General features: G+C 39.2%; 1 protein-coding gene across 1 annotated transcript in view; it reads right to left on the bottom strand.

Moving 5' to 3' along the window:
- ANKAR (ankyrin and armadillo repeat containing) overlaps positions 1 to 22,076 on the bottom strand; it is a 65,141-nt gene that overhangs the window by 10,407 nt on the left and 32,658 nt on the right. The window contains exons 11-17 of the mRNA XM_059392998.1: positions 21,481 to 22,020; positions 18,122 to 18,290; positions 11,984 to 12,225; positions 10,661 to 10,814; positions 10,415 to 10,576; positions 4,560 to 4,666; positions 2,751 to 2,873 (exon numbers count right to left, since the gene is read on the bottom strand). Of these exons, the coding sequence (XP_059248981.1) occupies positions 2,751 to 2,873; positions 4,560 to 4,666; positions 10,415 to 10,576; positions 10,661 to 10,814; positions 11,984 to 12,225; positions 18,122 to 18,290; positions 21,481 to 22,020 (1,497 nt within the window). The remainder of the gene's footprint in view (positions 1 to 2,750; positions 2,874 to 4,559; positions 4,667 to 10,414; positions 10,577 to 10,660; positions 10,815 to 11,983; positions 12,226 to 18,121; positions 18,291 to 21,480; positions 22,021 to 22,076) is intronic.

Here is a 22,076-nt window from a genome sequence, read left to right as displayed (position 1 = left end):
CATATGTTTGAAATGTTCCATAAAAAAATTACGTACACACAAGGAGCCACCTGGCTATAAAGGAAGAAAAAGGGTATTTTTAGGAATTCACAAAGGAATAGGGTCCAGAGTAAGTGAAGCAGGTGGAAACAGGCCGGGAAGAAAAGGGGAATGATTTGGAGGAGAATAATTAGTCAAGAAAAAGGAGAAGGGTGTCCCTGAGGAATAGGGTGATGAGAATAAAATGTGAAACGAACAGAGAGAAGAAAGGTGGCTTAGAAAGTTAGATCCAAATTCAGTCTCCTTACACACTGCTCATATTATTCCAGCAGCTCATCTCCATTTTTTGTATACTACAGTAGAATACAATTCTATATTAAAAAAAAAAAAATGCAGTGAGTTCATTTCTCCTCTTCTAGCCCTCCTTTTTCCTCCCAAATCCCCAGAACCAAACTGATAGAGATAGTTGGCAATTTTCTTCCCTGATTGCTAAATGCACTGCAGACACAAAAGTTCTCAAAATTCTCTGGGGTTGGTGCTGTTCAAAGTGTGGCCCATGGACCAGTGATAGTCCACAAAATGGTTGACAACAGGATTACAGAAACTGGGAATTAGCATCTAAAAGGAATAGCTTTGGGACTCCTTGGTGGCTCAGTCCATTAAGCCTCCGCCTTCAGCTTAGGTCATGCGTGATCCCATGGGATCAAGCCCAGCATTGGGCTCCTAGCTCAGCAGGGAGCCTGCTTCCCCCTCTGCCTGCCACTCCCCCTGCTGGTGCATGCTCTCTCACTGACAAATAAATAAAAAAAAATCTTAAATAAAAAATAAATAAAAGCAACAGCTCTTCCTTATAGTTAAATACTAATTAATAAATACACAAAGAAGATGTTTATAGCAGCATTATCAACAATCGCCAAATTATGGAAAGAGCCCCGATGTCCATTAACTGATGAATGGATGAAGAAGATGTGGTATATATTTACAGTGGAATATTATTCGGCCATAAAAGATGAAATCTTGCCATTTGCAATCGTGGTTGGAGCTCGAGTGTATTATGCTAAGTGAAAAGACAAATACCATATTATTTCACTCATATGTGGAATTTAAGAAACCAAACAAACAGGGGAAGTGGGGGAGAAGAAGAAAACCACGAAGCCGACTTTCAACTAGAGAGAACAGACTGGTGGTTGCCAGAGGGCAGGGGATAGGGGGATGGGGTCCACGGGCGATCAGGACTAAGGCAGGCACTTGTGATGAGCACCAGGTGTTGAATCATTAAATGGTGCCCCTGAAACTAATATGACACTATATAAACTAACTGGGATTTAAATAAAACTTGATTTTAAAAAAAGAATTTTTTAAAAAATTTCCATTAGGCAAATAAACCATGTAATCATTGTTGCATCCGTGGATGCTAAAACTGGTGAGCAAAAGTGCATGCAAAACAGAATTATTTGCATTGGCTCAAAGTGTCTCACCTCAAGAAACTTGTTAATTAAAAGAGGCAAGTACAGTGACTCGACAGTGGAGAAATACGACAGATAGTACTTTAACCAAGTACCCAGAGTTAGCACTGCCAGTTATAAGATGTAACAGCAGCATGTACCTCCTGAAAATAATGCACTGGGCAGGTGAGTAAAGAAGACCACATCAGGGGCGCCTGGGTGGCTCAGGGGGTTAAGCTGCTGCCTTAGACTCAGGTCATGATCTCAGGGCCTAGGATGGAGCCCCGCATCAGGCTCTCTGCTCAGCAGGGAGCCTGCTTCTCCCCCACCACTTGTGATCTCTCTCTCTCTCTCTCTCTCTCTGTCAAATAAATAAATAAAATCTTAACAGAAGAAGAAGAAGAAGACGACGACGACAACAACCACATCATTTCTGTGGTATTCTTGCCAAAATACACCACCTCAATTTAATCATGAGAAAACATCAGCTAATTCAAATTGAGGGACATTCTACAAAGTAACTGGTGTAAACTCACAAAAAATGTCAAAATCATGGAAGACATGTAAAAATCATGAAAGACAAAGGACAGTGTTTCACAGATTGAAGGAAACTAAAGGGACATAACAGCTAGATGTAATAGGAGATCCTGGATTGGATTTTGGAAGAGAAAAAGGACATTAGTGAGAAAATTGGCAAAACTAGATAAAATCTGCAGATGAGTTATTTGGTATCAGTGTTGATTTCCTTATTGATATCCAGGAAAGCTGGATAAAGGATATGCTAGAAATACTCCATACTATTTTTGCAAAATTTTGGAAAATCTAAAATTATCTCGAAATTTAAAGTTTTTGTGTTTTTTTGTTATTTTTTATTATTATGGTCAGTTAGCCAACATATAGAACATCATTAGTTTTTGATGTATTTTTTGTTTCTTTGTTTTGAATTATCCTGCCCATAACAGATTGCTCGGGAAAAGCTTTCCTTCATCACAAATAGTTTGAGAAGCTACCACTCTGGTATATTGGGTAAGAAATGGATGATTGAAAGTTGAAACGTCATAAAATTAGGAAAGAGTTTCAACACATCCAGGACAGAAAAGATTTATTCGTTCTTTGAGCATAAAAATTGTTACATTTCAAAAAAGAAATATGACAACTATGAAAAATATGGAACAGTAGTATTTCATCATTACAAACTAATGACCTACCAAAGAGATTTTACATTTTTTATGTAATATAGTTAAGTATTGCTGTGAAACATTTATAATTTGACAATGGGTCTAAAAACCTTTCCACATGAGCTCTAACATTTTATAAAGATATTACCTTATCAGGTGAGTGAAGAAGTTGAAGGACATCGGCATACCTAAATCCTTCGTTTTCATGTAATTCTTTCTGTAACAGATCATTCCTTAGGACGATGCATGCCAAGGTAAATGCCACTTCAACCTAAATATGTGGTTTTCAGAAATTATTTTTCACTCATGGTTTATCAAATGACATATTTCATTATGCAGACTTTCATATGGGATATACTTATTCAAAGATAATATATACTTCATTGATTCCAGTTTCCTAATATTTATTTTTTTCAGTTCTCTAATATTTAGAGGGTGGTATTTATAATGTTTGGAGGAATATCCCTTATCATTTTTAACAGCCATGTGCCGTCGGCACAACCACACGACTCTGCTGGGGAGCATGGGAGAAAGCAGCCAGAAATAGGAGGGGGCTTTATCTTAACTGCATAGTTGGATCCCTTCCACATCTAAAAAAATTTTTTTTTAATTTCCTGGCATGGGGATAAAAGCTGTTTTGAATCGCTTGTTAGCTACTGACCATTGAGCTGGACGGCTTCCATGGAATGCCGCTGAATTAAAGCCCTGGGGAGCAGTCCTGAGAAATACTGTATGTCGGGAGTCATCTGACACACACTCTGAAGCCTTTTCAGGGGATGTAAATGAACCTCATCTATTGTGGGGACTCGACAGATAATGTTCTTTAAGCATTACATTATGCGTTTCTACGAAGAATATTATGAACTTGAAAAGCATGATTATTATTACAAAACTTTATTTACTACAGAATCATATTTGAAGAAAAGTATTGGAATATATTTGTGCTCTGTTTTTAACAAGTTAAAGAACTCATTGAAAACATATACCGAAATACAGGTGGACGCAATTGAAGTAAACTGTTTTGCCATGAAATTGTGCGTCTTAAAATAAAAATGTATTTTTATGTGGCATTTTCCATAGTCGTATGAAATTTGTTTGTACTTTGAAAGTCAGCAGAGGTTTTACATATAATTCAAGCCAAAAAATTGCTAGTGTAGGCTCCTTCCTTTTTCCCCATCAACTCCTATGAAAGAATATTCTCTCTCACAGCCAGAAAAGCTGCATAACTTAGAACATCTTTTCACATAATACATTCCTTAAAAGAAATAATACTGTATTTACTGACATATTTGTGTTTTCTCATTTCTGACAGAACTCATACCAAATTTTGAAGAGAAAATGTATTTTTTGGCCTTATAATTTCCTGCCTGACTAACTCTAGATGTCCTAAATTTCCAAAGCTTTGGTAGAGGATTTGAATAGACAGGAGCATCATTTTATTAAGGGCAGTTTACTAGAAGTAAATAGAAGAGTGAATGACTCTTAAACAACTCATCAATTATTTATATAAGTAAACTATTGTTGCTGGCCAGCACAGACTGCTTGGTATAGGTAAAGCTATTTTAGTGGTGCAATAGTATAGGAATCACTTATATCTGAGAAATTTCACTACATAAGTCACACACATCCTCATTATCCCCACCATTTTAGCAACCAATATCCGAAAAAGAAGAAATTCTGTGAATAATCAGATATCTGAGGAATAAAACTTATTCAATGAGTAAAGACACAAGACTTAATTATTTGAAAATGTAATATTTTAATAAAATTTACTATTTTTATAGCAAGTTTTTAATTTAAAACTTCTAGAATTTTGTTTAAAATGTTAAATTTTTAATTATACTTGTGAATTTACATAAAGATACAAATTATTCTCAAAAAGTCATATTTCCGTTAATTTTTACTACATCAGAAAAAAAACCCTTAATCAGAAAAAGCCTTAAAACCTTTTATATACCTTGATGTTAGGAGAAGGGTGATTTCTCAGTAGTTGAATAAGTATTGGAAAGGCATTTTCCTCTACAACAAATTGTTGACTGATAGGATTACTTGTATGGGCAACACCTATAAGAATATACATAACAGTAAGAATATTTCTTTCCATCTTGGAAATGATAAAGTCAAACACAGTTTGGTATGTTGGATTAAGTTTTCTAGCATAATATGGTTAATAAATTACAAAAGGAAACACCATATTTATGGGTATTTACCAAAAAGATACAAATGTAGCCCAAAGGGGAACCTGCCCCCCAATGTTTACAGCTGCAATGTCCACAATAGCCTAACTATGGAAAGAGCCCAGATGTCCATCGGCAGATGAATAGATAAAGAAGATGCGGCATATACACAATGGAATATTACACAGCCATCAGAAAATGAAATCTTGCCATTTGCAACTAGAACTAGAGGGTATTATGCTAAGTGAATTAAGTCAATCAGAGAAAGACAATTATCATATGATCTCATTGGTGTGTGGAATTAAGATACAAGGCAGAGGATCATAGGGGAAAGGAGGGAAAAATGAAACAAGATGCTGAAACCAGAGAGGGGGACAAAGTATAGAGACTTTTAATCTTAGAAAATAAACTGAGGATTGCTGGGGAGGATAGGGTCACTGGGTGGTGGACATTGGGGAGGGTATGTTTGGTCATGAGTGAGTACCGGGTATTCTATAAGACCGATGAGTCACAGGCCTGTACCCCCTGAAACAAACAATACATTATATATTAATTAATTGAATTTAAATTAAAAATAAGGAAATGCTATAGCAACAGTATTTTACCTGAATTAATTTTTTAAAAAGCAAAATGAATAAACATGGAAAAATTATTATTAGAAGTGTGGATGTTTTCTACTAGTTACAAACCAAGGAATGAGAAATGTTAGACTATCAAAGAATAATAATATAAAAGCTATCATTTACTGAAGATTTATTACCTGCAAGGTACTTAAGCTTATAGTTGCTCTTGTATTCCATAAAAAAATATTTTTATAAAAATGAATAGAGTAAGTCACCTGATTAAAATTTCTAGATTCCTTAAATACACATAGTAAAAAGATAATCTTACCGTCTCCTTTTATAGCATAATACTTTAAATTATAGGCCAGTCTCGATTTAAAAACTTCTCATCTCTATCTAGTGGATATACAAATAATTTGAATTTTGTTCTTTTGCTAACAAATACCACAACATACACAGCAGGTTTATATACTTAAATATAAACACAAGATCAGACCTCTCTCTGAACAGTGGAGAGAAGTCACTTATCATCTGGGGAAGTCTGAAAGAACTGGAGGAAATAGGAGCAGAGGACATGTTTGCTTCCTTCTCTCCGACTCCCACCCTGGCCACCTGGCGATGTACAGACATTGACTACATGAATATTCTTGACTCAGCTGGCAGGTCTTGAATGCCTAACTCATCAGGAACTGAGGTAAAAAGTAGAGTTAAAAAGAGAAATTAGAGGGTGCCTGGGTGGTTCAGTCAGCTGTGTGTGAATCTTCATCTCAGTTCAGGTCTTAATCTCAGGGTCATGAGTTCAAGCCCTGCATTGGGCTCCACATTGGGCATGGAGCCTACTTAAAAAAAAAAAAATGGAAAAGAGGAATTATAATCTCTGCCTCCAAGGTGTTTATATTCTATAAGGGAAGCAACTATTTAAATACATGATTTCAGTACATGCAATGGGTGCTTTAACAAAGATACAGAAAATACACCTGAAGCACAGAAAAGGAATTGCTAATCTCAGAGTAAGTGGAAACGGAGTAAACGGAGATTTTGAAGAGTGAGGGTGCTAACGTAGGTCCCCCCAAAATGAATATTTTTAATAATCATGATTATGACAACGATGATGGTAGTGTGATAAAATGAATACCATCCCATCTCTGACTGAATCTTCACATATTAATAATGGGATGAAACCCCACTAGGTTAGGAAAAGAAGCACTATGAGCCGTAGGCTGAACAATTCTCAGAGCTCACACAGCGCTAGGAATGGTTTATGCTCTGTGGCCAGAGTTCAGATTCCTCATAATTCAGGGGATTATATAAGGAATTAAGTCCTTGGAACGATATCATCTTAATAGTGGAGTTAAGTTAGTTCCACAGTAAAAGCTGCTCTAGAATTGTCCTAATAAAGCTTGAAAGCTAGCTGCAAATGGAGCAAACTGATCCCAAGATAACTGCATGCCAGAACAAAGCCTAACTCCCTTCAAAGAAAAACAAAAAAATTCAGCATTGCGATTCACAATGTCCAGCACTCAATCAAAACATTATGCATAATTTTAAAATAGAAAATATCTAAGATAAAATATATACAAGAATTATGTATTGGAAACTAGGAATCATTGCTGATTGATATTAAAGAAGACATAAGCAAGTAGAGAGACATAGTTTATAGATTGGAAGTCTTACTATTACAGAGATGCCTGTTCTCCACAAATTTGTTTATAGATTTCATGCAATTCCAATAAAAATAATAGATCTTTTTCATAAATTGACAGATTGATTTTTTAAATTATATGGAATGGCAAAGGACCTAGAGTAGCCAAAACAACTTTAATAAAGAATGGTGATGTTGAAGGACTTATTCTTCCTGCTTGCATGATTTACTGTAAACTTTCAATAATTAAGACAGTGAGTATAACATAGACAAATGAGTAAATAGAAGAGAATAAAAAATCCAGAAATAACTCAGAAAAATTCATTGGAGGAAAAGATAATCTTTTCAATAAATGGAGCTGAAACAATTGGACAGCCATATAAAAAAAAAATCTTGGCCATATGCAAAAATTAACTCAAAATGGATCTTATGTCTAAATACAGAAAAGAAACAGAAAACCTTTGTGATCTTGAGTTTGGCAGGTTTCTTAAAGAGGACACATAACTTATGAACTAAATTTAAAATACCAATAAATTGGACTTCATCAAAGTTAAAAACTTTTACTCTTCAAAAGACACTGTTACGGGACACCTGGGTGGCTCAGTGGGTTAAGCCGCTGCCTTCGGCTCAGGTCATGATCTCAGGATCCTGGGATCGAGTCCCGCATCGGGCTCTCTGCTCAGCAGGGAGCCTGCTTCCCTCTCTCTCTCTCTGCCTGCCTCTCCGACTACTTGTGATTTCTCTCTGTCAAATAAATAAATAAAATCTTAAAAAAAAAAAAAGACACTGTTACAAAAATGAAAGGACACACTATAGACTGGGAATAAGAAAAAAATACATCTAACAAATGATTTGTATCTAGAATATATAAAGAATGTTTATAATTCAATACGACAACACAATTTAAAAAACGGGCAAAATAGGGGTGCCTGGGTGGCTCAGTGGGTTAAGCCTCTGCCTTCAGCTCAGGTCATGATCTCAGGGTCCTGGGATCGAGTCCCGCATCGGGCTCTCTGCTCGGCAGGGAGCCTGCTTCCCTCTCTCTCTCTGCCTGCCTCTCTGCCTACTTGTGATCTCTCTCTCTCTCTGTGTCAAATAAATAAATAAAATCTTAAAAAAAAAAAGTAAAAAAAAAGGGCAAAATATCTGAACAAAAACTTTACCAAAAAGGATATACAAATAGCAAGTAAGCACATGAAAAGATGCTCTGCATCATTAATATTGGGGAAATACAAGTTAAAACCATAATGAGATTTACTACATATGCACTCTAATGGCCAAAATCATCGTACTAAGTGCTGGCAAGGATGTGAAGCTGTTGGAACTCTCATACACTGCTAGTAGGAATGCAAAGTAATAGCACAACTTTGAAAAACGGTCTGGCAGTTTCTCTGTAAGTTAAACACACACCTACTCAATGACCCAGGAATCCTACTTTTTGGTATTTACCCTAGAGAAATGGAAACATCTGTGTCTGTACAAAGACTTACACACAAATGCTCATGGCAGCTTCATGTACAATAGCGGGAAACTGGCAACAATCTAAATGCCCATGAGTGGGCACCTGGACAAACGGGTCATAGTATGTCCATGTGCATTCGCCAGGCTTGCCAGAGGAACAGCAGCAGCGTGTGTATGCATGTGGGGAGGCAGATCATAACTACAGGTATCATAAGTCATAAAATCATCCATCATACCACACAATGGAATATGACTCAGCATTTAAAAAGTGAACACATATGCATAAATATCAAAATAGCTATGCTGAGTGAAAGCAGCAAGAAAAAGGCACATCTGTATAATCCAGTTACAAAAAACTCTCGAAAATACAAACTAATCTACACTGATAGAACACATCAGTGGTTCTCTGGGGATGGAAGCCAAAGAGGGGATTCCAAAAGCACACAATGAAACCATTTGGGGTGATGACTATATTCATTTATTTGACTACTGTGATGGTGTCACAGCTGAACGCACATGTTAAAACTCGCCAAATTGTATGGTTTAATGTATTTTTATATTTTATTCTATTAAATATTTTATTGTGGGGCTCCTGGGTGGCTCAGTGGGTTAAGCGTCTGTCTTCAGCTCAGGTCATGATCTCAGGGTCCTGGGATCAAGTTCCACATCGGGCTCTCTGCTCAGCGGGGAGCCTGCTACCCCCCTCTGCCCCCGGCCCCCCGTGCACTTGCGCTTACACAAACATGCTCTCTCTATGAAATAAAATCTTTAAAAATAAATAAATATTTTATTGTATGTAAAATATTTCAATAGGTCTTTAAAAACTCACATTTAAAATTTTCTGCGCATGCAAAGAAGTAGGAAAATGTGATCCATAATCGGGAAAAAATATTGCCAGTAGAGACCCAGAAATGATACAGATGCTGGAACTCATTACAGGGACTTTAAAACAGCTATTTTAAATATGTTACATATGTTCAAGAGTGTAGAAGAAAAAATGAACATGAGGAGGAAGAAAAAGGGAGGTGTGTGTGTATGTATAACCACTCTAAACCAGTAAATTTGAAATCAAGAGTTTTCCTCCACAATTCTCGTGGAGATCCCCTTGTCTGTGGCAAATGTAGATGATTTGTAGACAGCTTCGAAGTGAAGTAATGAGAAGAAATTGCTCTTTTGTGCATGGGCATTTACACACACACACACACACACACACACAGTAGTTCTGTATATATGTTGTCATCTATTAGAATTTTAGAAACCTCTATAATCTATACCATAGGTTCTGGCTAAAAAAAAGAAACATTATTTTGTCTGACTGACTGCCTTAGAGCTTTAATGAACTTCAGCAAAGTAGCTTTTTCAAGCAAGGAGAAAAAAATCTTTTTGGAGCCAATTCCTACATTCTTCATTCAGCTAGACTATTTTTTCAGGAAATACAATCAACTACAAATAAAGATTTTTTTTCTTATGTATAAAAAACAGTCTACAATCCGCTTCATGCATTCATGAAGGTCAGCAAAGAACTTCAATGTTCATTTTTGGTAGCTCAATCACTGACAACTCTATAGACTCTTACAGACAGCCCCAACTGTTATGAAAGGAACAACTAGACTTACTGGCCACTTTTATTTTTTTAAAAAAATATTTTATTTATTTACTTGAGAGAGACAGAGATCACAAGTAGGCAGAGAGGCAGGCAGAGACAGAGAGGGAGAAGCAGGCTCCGGGCTGAGCAGAGAGCCCGATGTGGGGCTCGATCCCAGGACCCTGAGGTCATGACCTGAGCTGAAGGCAGAGGCTCAACCCACTGAGCCACCCACCTCACTTTTACTCATTAAGGTCTTAGAGAAATAAATAACAATGATAGGCCTTTTATAGATTGAGTATGACTTAGGGCTTTATCAGTGGAGACAGAGAGGAAGGGAAGTATCTTACTGATAATTTAAGAATTGAGAAAAACTTCACAAACCAATACAAATGGACCCCACGGCTCTGATGACACTCAGAAGCGTGCCTTCAGCGATTTTACTAATCCTCAGTAAGCGAACCAACGGGGCGATGCCATTGCCCTCGCAGATCTGATTCTGATGCATCCTGCTGTCCTTACTTAGGGCTATGACTGCCTCACCTCCTGGTCAAGAAAAGCAAGAAATATGTCGGCTACTTCAAGGTGCTGCTCCACATGGTGCCGATTTATGCACAGGAAATAACTTACCCACGTACTGCATTTTCGCTGACGGTGACAAAAGCATATTTATTATAAAGTTGTATCCGATCTGTTCTGCCATGTACTTCTGCTGTTTCAGGGTTTGTCCTGCCAAGGCCCAAAGGGTCACAGCTCCTTGTTCCTTAACATCTGTTTGAAATGCCTATTTAAAAAAAAAAAAATTCCATTCTTCCAATGCACATTTTTAAAATTTTTTTATTTCCTTTCAGCGTAACAGTATTCATTGTTTTTGCACCACACCCAGTGCTCCGTGCAATCCGTGCCCTCCATAATACCCACCACCTGGTTCCCCCAACCTCCCACCCCCCGCCCCTTCAAACCCCTCAGATTGTTTTTCAGAGTCCATAGTCTCTCATGGTTCACCTCCCCTTCCAATTTCCCTCAACTCCCTTCTCCTCTCCATCTCCCCATGTCCTCCATGCTATTTGTTATGCTCCACAAATAAGTGAAACCATATGATCATTGACTCTCTCTGCTTGACTTATTTCACTCAGCATAATCTCTTCCAGTCCCTCCATGTTGCTATAAAAGTTGGGTATTCATCCTTTGTGATGGAGGCACAATACTCCATAGTGTATATGGACCACATCTTCCTTAACAATTCGTCTGTTGAAGGACATCTTAGTTCTTTCCACAGTTTGGCTACCATGGCCATTGCTGCTATGAACATTGGGGTACAGTTGGCCCTTCTTGTCACTACATCTGCATCTCTGGGGTAAATACCCAGTAGTGCAATTGTGCACATTTATTGAACATTGTAGGGATGTTTTTTAAAATAGTCATTCTAAGGACGCCTGGGTGACTCAGTCATGTAAGTGTCCAACTCTTGGTTTTGGTTCAGATCATGATCTCAGGGTCATGAGTCAAGCCCCATGTCAGGCTCCACACCAGGCATGGTGTCCACTTGAGATTCTTCCCTGGCCCCTGCAACAGGCTCGCACACTCTCTCTAAAACTAACCAACCAACCAACAAACAAATAAGTAAAATCTTTATAAAAAAGTTCATTTAAGAATTCGTTTTAGGGACGCCTCAGTGGCTCAGTCATTAAGCGTCTGCCTTCAGCTCAGGTCATGATCTCAGAGTCCTGGGATCGAGCCCCGCATTGGGCTCCCTTCTCAGTAGGAAGCCTGCTTCTCCCTCTCCCACTACCTCTGCTTGCTTGTGTTCCCTCTCTCGCTGTCTCTCTCTGTCAAATAAATAAAATCTTAAAAAAAAAAAAAAGAGTTGGTTTTAGTTTTCTTCTCACTTTACTAAATTCAGTATTGAATACTTTGTCTAAGAAGTATGACAAGTTATCATAAAATTCCTACCTTGAGGAGTTTTAAAAGATATTTACTTAATGATTGTTCCAGAAATGCTCTCTGTATATACGGGTTGTAACTAGCCAGTGATTCCACAGCCATTGCTCCCTTCACTTGGACACTAAGTTGTTTCCCTTTAAAAAGAGCCACCAGAGGAGGAATGGCTCCCTGCAGAGCGATGGCATCCTGAACATCCCTGTTGTCACGGGCAACCTCAGCGATGGTGGCAGAAGATACAGCCTTCAGCACATCTTCAAATGAATTCAAGAAACAGTTAAACAAACTTTTTAAAAATACAAAAATGCAGCTTATCATTAGATTCCTTATTAACAAAATCCAACTTAGAGAGTGTATAGAAAATAAGAGAAATAGGAATAAAATTGTCCAGATTCTCCCAACCCAAATGCAAGTATTTCCTTTAGTCTTATTCACTTTTTAAAGGAAAAGATATATTTAAGTAGTGTTACAGACATATTTAACATAATTGTACTATAAGCACAATATCTTACATTTTAATTTACCAGTAAAACATTTTCTCATTCTTTATGAGCATCAGTGTCTCCCAAATGTTCCATTAATGAGTGTATTACATTTCCTTATCCGTTCACCTTTTAAAAAAATAGATGTCATTTCCAACTTTTCACTGTTAAACAATATTTAGGAGAAATCTTGGCATGAAAGTTATTTTTCTTTCCTGGATTTTCCCTTAGTATATAGAGTCCCAGGTATTATTGGAATAATTTAATATATCACAGTAAACTAGTTTTCAAAAATGAAAATTTCATTTTACACTTTCATAATCAAAGTATGAGTGTTTCAATGTGACTGTACATTTTTAAGTATAGATATCGATACCAGCATTAAGAATAAATACATACATTTAGCTAATTTGATAAGCAAAAAACTGTGTCTCTTTTTATTTCATATTTTTGGATACTGTTGAATCTAAATAGTTTCATACATTCTTATTAACCAGTTGTATTTGTTCTCTTTAAAACTTACAGAAAATTTACAAAAGTCCAAGAACTCCCTCAAGACTTTTTTTTTAGCTTTTTCTTACTTTCTGTCATGATGTTTCAAACTTACCACATACCTGCTCTGCTCCAGCCCTGAAATGAACCATTTCTTCAAGTTCTCTTTTCTTTTAATGAGGAATGGTACTTAGAAATCAAGATTTTTGGGTACTAGACATGTTCATTTCTACTGAAATATCATTGCTTCTAGACTCTCCAAGCAGACAAAACTAGGAAAATAAATATGCTTCCAATTTTCCAATTCCAGCCCAACCCTACAGGATTCTTTATTGCCTTCCCATAGTCTGTATACATCTTTTCACAGTGAGGCCACAATACTATCAACATATTTATTCATTTGTTCAGTTCTACAATACTCAGAACACAGGTTCAGAGCCGTTTCACCCATATCACTATGAAATACAAATCCAAATTATGTTTGCAGTTATTTTTTTTTCTCCTCTAGACTGAGATTATATAATGAAGTGCTATGTTCACCCATTTTGTTTTTGTTTTTTTTAAGAAGGGTCCACACCCAGTCTGGAGCCCAATGTGGGGCTTGAACTCACGACCCTGAGATCAAGACCTGATCTGAGATAGTCAGATGCTTAACCGACTGAGCACCCAGGTGCCTGTGAAGGGCTATGTTCAAAAGTCACAGGTTATTAATTTTTTTCTTCTTCTTTTAAAGTCTTCATGTGGGGTCCCTGGGTGACTCAGCCAGTTGAGCATCTACCTTCGGTTCGGGTCATGGTTTCAGGATCCTGGGATCAAGGCCTCTGTTGGGCTCCCTGCTTCTCCCTCTCTCTCTCGATCTCTCTCAAATAAATAAGCAAAATATTTTTTAAAAATAAAAAATAAAATCTTTACGTAATTCATTTGAAATCTAGTTGGGTTCGTTTGTTTCTGCTTGTTTTAAATTTTAGTTTTCCCCAGTAGCCTTATAGATCTAATGTGCTTTTTTGTAATATGTAAGACACATGTTTCCCAAAGTCAAAACTGTACAGAAGGTGTCTTTGTATTCAATTGGGCAGACTCAAAACCTAATGCTTGTGCTTTCACAGACTATTCAGGTTAGTTCTCTCTATTAAGGCCGATTGTTCATATATGTGTGTGTGTATGTTTCTGTGCATGTGTGGGTGTGCCTGTGTGTGTGTGTGTGTGCATGCGTGTGTGTGCATATCACATATCAAATATATTAACTTTTTGTTATGAATATTTTCATCATTCAATCATTTGTTTTCTCAGCAAGTACTTTATTGAGGAGCTACTACATGTCAGGCACTGTCTTAGGCACAGAGAAACAGTGATGAACTGACAAGACAAAGTCCTTGAACCTTGTGGGACAAGCCAAAGGCCAGAAGAATGAAATAGCAAAATGTTCCATACTAATTCAGAGTAAAATAAGGGAAGTGACAGGAAGTGATGGGAAGGTCATTTCTATTTGGAATTAGGTTAGAAGGGCACATAAGCTATGACAGAAATTTGGGCTTTATCTTAGGTGACAAAGAACAAGTGAATGATTTAAAAAAGGGTAAAAATGTGATCAACTTTGCATTTACCTATATAACTCTAGTAATACTTGGAATGTTAAACCCAGTAGGTTACTAAAATTAAGAGAGTGGGGGGGGGGATCATTTTTTAACCCTGTACTGCTAAGTCAGTCCAAAAAGTGGAAATTCCTATACTCAGGTGTGTTGCTCATTTCTTCCATAAAAGGAATAGTGAGGGAGTGTCTGGGTGGCTCAGTGGGTTAAGCCTCTGCCTTCAGCTCAGGTTATGATTTTATGATCTCAGGGTCCTGGGATCGAGCCCCACATCAGGCTCTCTGCTCAGCGGGGAGCCTGCTTCCTCCTCTCTCTCTGCCTGCCTCTCTGCCTACTTGTGATCTCTGTTTGTCAAATAAATAAATAAAATCTTTAAAAAAAAAAGGAAAAGTGAGTTACAAAATTTCTTAATTTGGAGAATCAGTAATCACAAATGCATGACTTGGGTTCTTTTGGCACTATTTTTTTTTTCCTCTTTTCTTGAAGCAAACTTTCCAACAGTGAGGCTGAGGTTTTGATCTATTTGACTCCTGTGTCTACTTACCAAATGGATCCAAATTCTAAAGGAAGAGGGACTATCTTAGCGCCTCAATAGCCCAAACTGTCTCCAATGCTTAGAGGAAAAGCAGGGACTCGGTTAGAGAGCCAGAAAGAGTAGATTCAAACAACAATGAAGTTCTGAACAGTAAATACAACTGCTTAGGAGAGTGTGGTATATTAAAAACCAACCAACCAACCAACCAACCAACCAACCAACCAAGACAGACTGAGAACAGAGGCTGAGGAACCCCATCTTTAAGAGTTTAGATGGAGTTGGTCTGTATAAGAGTTAAGAATGGAGATGGTCTGTATCTCAAGTTCCTGTGAACTGAATTCCGAAGTTTTCAGATTCTGGAAGGTCCTGACCGCAGGTACTGTCTCTCACCGAAGCCCGCGGGAGAGCGGTGGGCACACCTGCCATGAGCCGTGCCAGTGCTCAGCCTAGGAAGGATGACGAGCTCCATAAGTTTTGCTGACAGTTTGCAGTTGAAAAGCATTGTGTGTACTTTCTGTACAGCTTTCTACTTCCACGGTGGGGTCCTGCGAATCCTAGTCAGTAACACAGAGCAGGACGATCGAGGGCCAGAGGAAGGATGAACTCTGAAGCAGTACAGGGATGAGGGTAGGCACGCAGCAGAAGGTGGCAGAGTAAGAAATAAGCAGCTGAAGATGGGTGAGGCAACGGCTTACACCCAACCAAAGCCGGCAGGGGAGGAAGTCCCAGAGCCAGGGGTGAGACTGAGGAGAGATTAATAAATCCGTCGTCTCAAGAAACTGCCCATGACTCTGCTCTGGGGCCATTTTACCTTAATGCATGAAATCTTAGAGTTGGTGAGAATGGTTAAGATGATACTGGAATTAATAAAATTCCTTTTTGAACCCCTACACATTAACAACCCAGCTAACAGCCAAGAGAAGTATTTGTTAAAGGACTAAAATTATAAATGAAGAGAAAAAAAATGATTAACTTTTTCCCACAAAATTATCTTCCTTGGAATGAGGAGATAAAATAGATTACAGATTAGGATAAATTACATTCAGTAAGATAAGACAAGAGCCCAAAAGAAACAATTTCAACAATTTATTTCTACAGTTTTCCTTCATGCATTTATTTACTGTACTTGTTCAAACAGCCTCTATAATTTGTGCTTTGCTCTAGCATCTAGGATTTGGAGGATGAAAAAGGATAGGGAGAACTAGTCCCTGTCTTTACATTGTTTTAGGGGGGGATGGGCAGAGGGAGAGGGCGAGAATCTTGAGGCAGCTTCACACCCAGCACAGAGCTGGACTTGGGCTCAATCTCACAACCCTGAGATTAGGGCTTGACCTGAAATCAAGAGTTGGATGCTCAACTAAATGAGCCACCCAGGCCTGCCCTGCTCTGTCTTTACATTTTAATTAAGGAGATAAGACAGAAATAATAAAATAAAGAACAATTATAAACAAGTAAAAAATTCTATGGCTGAAATAAGCATTTTAAAAGCTGGCTCTCTCGTGCTTTTTTTAAAAACTTCTTTAAAAAAAAAAAGAATTTTATTTATGTATTTCTGTGAGAGAAGAGAGCATGAGCAGGGGAAGCCGCAGGCAGAGGGAGAGGCAGAAACAGGCTCCCCACTGAGCAGAGAGCCCTAAGTTGGGCTCGATCCCAGGACCCTGAGATCATGACCTGAGCTGAAGGCAGATGCTTAACCCACTGAACCACCCACGTGCCGCTATAATGCTATTTTTTAGATTTATTTTTATAATGCTATTTTTAAAAACTGCAGTACAATGTTGTATCAATTTCGACTGTATAACACAGAACATAGTGATTGGATGATTCTATGCATTGTCTCTAACGCTGTTCTTAAAAATGATATAGTTGGGGAACCTGGGTGGTTCGATTGGTTAGTGTCTGTCTCTTGATCTCAGCTCAGGATCTCAGGGTCCTGAATTCAGGCCCTGAACTGGGCTACACAGTGGGTGTGGAGCCTACTCAGGAAAAAACAAAGATAAAGTAGAGCCTAGTTACTGATGGGGCCGATTAGAGCAGATGACCTTGGGAATTTTAATGAAGGGAAAGGACTTCAAATGATTTCCCCATATGAGAGGGGTTCTTAGAAGATGACAATTTTTTAAAAGATTTTATTTCTTTGTCAGAGAGAGAGCACAAGCAAGGGGAGTGGCAGGCAGAGGGAGACACAGGTTCCTCACTGAACAAGGATCCAGATGTGAGACTTGATCCCAGGACCCTGGAATCATGACCTGAGTGAAAGGCAGACACTTCACTGACTGAGCCAGCCAGGTGTGCCCAGCAGACCCGAATTACTAACTCTGAAACACTAAGGTAAGAGCAAACTCTGTGCGACACCCCCTCATCCATACCCCGACTGACATGCTGACCAGCGTATTTTTTCTATCTTTATTCCTGGAAAACTAGAACAGAAAGATGATAAACTGAGGAAGAAAAATGAGTAAGCTTTCCCCCACTTTTTAATCCCCTCAAATTTGGGGAAAACCATGGAATTGAGGCTTACCCTGTTACATGTCTGCTCACTGCAGTGAACTAATTCCTACAGAACTGAAGAGACCGCCCGCAGTGCAGACCAGAGCTCCCTCACAGCTTGTGGTGCTCTTGTGCCGATACGTACTTCAGAATGTGGTAATTGGCCTAATGACATGATGACCTAGAATTCTGATATCCAATATCTAACAGCGAATCTGAAGCTTTCGTGGCAACTTATACATGGTTCCCAATGTGTCGTTCATACAAGGAGTTGTCTACTCAAGTCCCTGGGTGTACTAACTGCATTCTTTTCATGATTTATGCCAGTATTTCCATTTATTTAAAAAAAAAGTCTAATTAAACTTCATTTTTAAACTGTAACTCTGAGAGTCAATTCCTTTTATAAACCAGCATTTGAACTTGAGTGTTTTGGGTATTTAGTTTACATTATACATGTATAGATCCATTCTAGGACATGCATTCCTACTGGACAAGTCCAACCTGTATTTGCTTCAGTTCATATATCTGATCGCTTAGAAATGAAACAGAAATTGAGACTCACCTGAATCAGAACTCAGAAATGTGATAAGATATTGGATGCCTTTATGGTCTCTCACCGCTCTTTGGTTTTGTTCATTTCCCATACATAACACCCGTATACAGTTCATTACATTTATTAGCACATTTTCTATGTCTAACCTCAAAAGACTTATCAGAGCTGGGATTCCATTCTAAAAATAAAGGAACAAAAATTAATTGATGGGCATGTGATATGATAAGCTCTGGTGGTATACACAACTAATGAACTGTTGAACACTGCATCTAAAACTAAGAGTATACTATATGTTGGCTGATTGAATTTAAATTTAAAAAACATTGAATTTTATAAGATTTATTCAGTCTTTATCTAAAAACATAAGTCCATAATCTCTCTCACTATAAATATCTGTTTATGTAGGAGAGAATGCCCACAAACAAATATGTCTACTGGTATGTCACATTAAATGACAGTTAATATAATTTTGAGCATAAAGTAGCCTCCTCTACACCGAAGTAAAATTCACTGTAACACTTAATAAATCTCTAAAAAGTAAAGCAACTGATTAAGATTAATTGAATACACTGCCAATTTGGAAATATTCACCATTGCAGACATTGTACTGGAAATTGGTGATTATATTTGTGCAACCCAAAATATTTTAAAATGTGAATATAATTTCCTAATTTTAAATGGAATAAAGATGGCATTTCCCTCTATTAACAGAAATAATTCAAAAGTATTAAGATCAACAGAAATGCAATCTCATTTTCAATAAAAGCAGGAGACATCTACAATGTTGAGTCGCAAACAGTAGGTGTGAGTTACCAGAAGAGAGGAGCGAGATAGCCCATGGCCACTGTCCACAGGAAATGTTAGCAGAGCACAGTTTTCCTAACAAGTTGCCTCTACCTTGAGGGGCAGAAAAAGAAACACACAATTCTCGGTCTGAAACAACAAGAATGGGTATGCAGGATGGTGGCAGGCTCTTTCCTGGGTCTATGGAGCAAAAAATTTCAAAATTTAAGGGAAGCAAAGATTAGCATCGAATCATACTGACAAGACGTGTTCGGAAGAAGTAATCTGGTGGTGGGTACAACGGAAGAGACGGACTCCGCATTGTGGAGGGAACGGACTCTACATTGTGAAGTACTATGCACCAGTCTCTGCTGGCTCAAGGAAAAGGAAAGCAGAAAGGATCCACGCACACAGCTCCGTGGCATAATTCATAATTCATAATTCACCTCATATATGTTCTTTCCCACATATACTTCCTGCAAATAGCCAGACCAGAAAGAACTTACCTCATTCAAAGACGAGTAATGATCATAAAGGAACTAGAACAGAGTCTGTCTAAATATATTTAAGAAAAAAATGGAAAAACTTACGACAGATGAAGAATGCTCATTGAAAAATATTGTCACAAAATAGATGAAACTGTGACCAAAAGTGGTATATTATTGGCAACGAAAAAAGTTAATGAGGCAATGGCTTCTCTGAAACAGTAATGCACAGGAGAGACATCAGAGCTCAAGAAAGATTTTTTTTTTTTGAGATGGGGAGAAGAAATGAGAGCTGAAAAAGCTCAGGAAAGATGTGGAGAAATAAAAAAACCAAATTGTAATCAACACAAAAATAAATCGATGCTGAAAAACATAGCAAGTGACATGAAAGGATTGAGAAATAAAGAAAAATGAAATAAACTGAAGAGTGGACAAGGATGAGAACCAAAGTGACGACGACAGAATACAGAATACAGACAGCTACACGAGACAGGAACAGGTGATAACAATACACAAATAATTGGTGTTTGCACAGACAGGTGGTCCTTTAATTCAGATCAATGAATTCAGTGGTCAGTATTTGACTTTCACCTTACGATAGCTTTGACAGGATTGATTATTTTTTCCTCTTTGAAACACCTTCTTCACTTGGCTGATAGGACAATAGATTCCTCAGGCTTCCTCCTACCTCGCTGGCCATTCTTTCTTAGTCTCTTTGAGGTCCCTCAAGATCTTTCAACTTTCCAACACATACTGGTGACTCAACTTTCAAAATGTAACACAGAATGTGATCACTTCTCATCATTTCCACAATTATTGTTCTGGCCTAAGACATCATTACGTGTCATCTGGATTACCGACCTGTCATCTGGATTACCGACCTCTCATGTGGATTGCCGACCTGTCATGTGGATTACCGACCTGTCATCTGGATTACCGACCTGTCATCTGGATTACCGACCTATCATCTGGATTACCATTACAGTTTTTAAATCAGTCTCGCAACATCCACCCTTGCCTACCTATTTCAGAACAGAAGGTAAAGTGATGTAAATCTCTCCATGGAACTTCCCAGAACAAAACAGCTCAGTGACTTAACATACTCAGCACAGAAGCTAAGGTGTCTCACAGTTGCCCGCACAGCCTCACGTGACAGTGCACCACCGCCCAGCTGAGCATCTCCCTTTTCCCTTCCCTCTGCTACCTTCGCTTTCCCGCTGTTCCTTGAACATTCCAGGCACATCCTGCCTTCCGTTAACTGTGCACTGTCTCCTCGGCCTAGAGTTCTCTTCTGGACGGAAAAGGATGGCACGCTCCCCCACCTCCTTGAGGTCTGTCCTCAATTGCCAACTGCCCCTTCCCACTTCCCTGCTTTACTTTCCTCCTTACCACTTCTGCTCACCTAACGTACTATATATTTGGTTTATCTGCGTTGTTTATTGTCTCGCTACTCCCAGCTACGAGCTCCATGACACTGGAGTTCGGTCTGTTTCACTCACTGCTGTCACCCAGCATCTAGAATAAAATTTGCCATCTAAGAAACCCACAAAAAGTACTCGTTTGTATGGACTAAGACTACTACAGGAAAAAAAAAAATAATTAAACATACGAATTAGGAAAACATTCCAAAAATAAAAGATGAAGAGACGTGTTGAGAAGTTATAGCAGATCCCGGGAAAAACAAGTAACTACTATTGATGTGTCAGTCCTGGACTTTAAAGATAAAAAGAGAAAGAAAACACTGACCATCTAGTAGAAGATTAAAAAATAAAATTAACAAAATGACAGGACTAAGATTAAACGTCATAAAATGTAAATGAGCCATACTCAAAAAAAGTGAATGACAAAGCAAAACTTAGCTGTACTGTATACGAGGACACACGTATCCTAACTGGCTAATTGTCAGATTAAGTGGAGATTTCGGAGTTCTACATAAAGATGAACTCTAGAGGTGGGCCCAGGGCATCCCTATTTCTAATACATTTTCCAAATGATAGCCAACCAACCCAAAGGAAATGACTCCAAGAGTTAGAGCGGGTGGGCGACGCCGAATTACTCCCGAGAACACAGAGGAAACCGAGATCACGGACTACTCCGGACCCGACAGAACCGAGGCCGGGGTACAACGCTGACCAACGGCACCTGTTGTCGCGAACAGCTCCGTCCACGGGAGGAAGCGTCGCCGGACGAAGGCCACGAGGACCTTCCGTGGACAGGAGCAGACACTGAGGTGGCTTTACTTGGGGACACACTGCGGGGCGGAGACGCCGCGGTCACGAGAGGGGCCTTCCCGGCGCACCGTCGGGCCACCGCGTCCAGCCAGAGCCGCGCGGCCGCGTGTCTCCGGGAATCTCGGGGACACACGACACCCCGGCGCTGAGGAGGTCGCGGCCGCCCCCGTGTCACCGCCGGGGACAGCCTCACACGTGCTGTCGGTGAGACGCGGCCCCCCCCCCCCCCCGGGCCCCTTGCGCGCCCACCCGCGCCGGAGCGCGTCGAGCCGGGGGCGGCTCCTGCCCTGAGCCACTGCCCGAGGGTCCCGCGGCCGGTGGTCCCGGGGGGCGCAGGAGCCTCCCCCGCCCCGCAAAGAGCGCTCGGGCCGGCCGCTGCCCACGGGGCGCGGTTCTGAAGCTGCAGGTTCTTCCGGCGCGAGGCGGACCCGGCGTACGGACGCGGGTGCGGGTACCGGCACGGGT

This window comes from Mustela nigripes, chromosome 3 (assembly GCF_022355385.1).
Source record: "Mustela nigripes isolate SB6536 chromosome 3, MUSNIG.SB6536, whole genome shotgun sequence".
Taxonomy (NCBI): domain Eukaryota; kingdom Metazoa; phylum Chordata; class Mammalia; order Carnivora; family Mustelidae; genus Mustela; species Mustela nigripes.
This window is presented reverse-complemented; position numbering and strand designations above follow the sequence as displayed.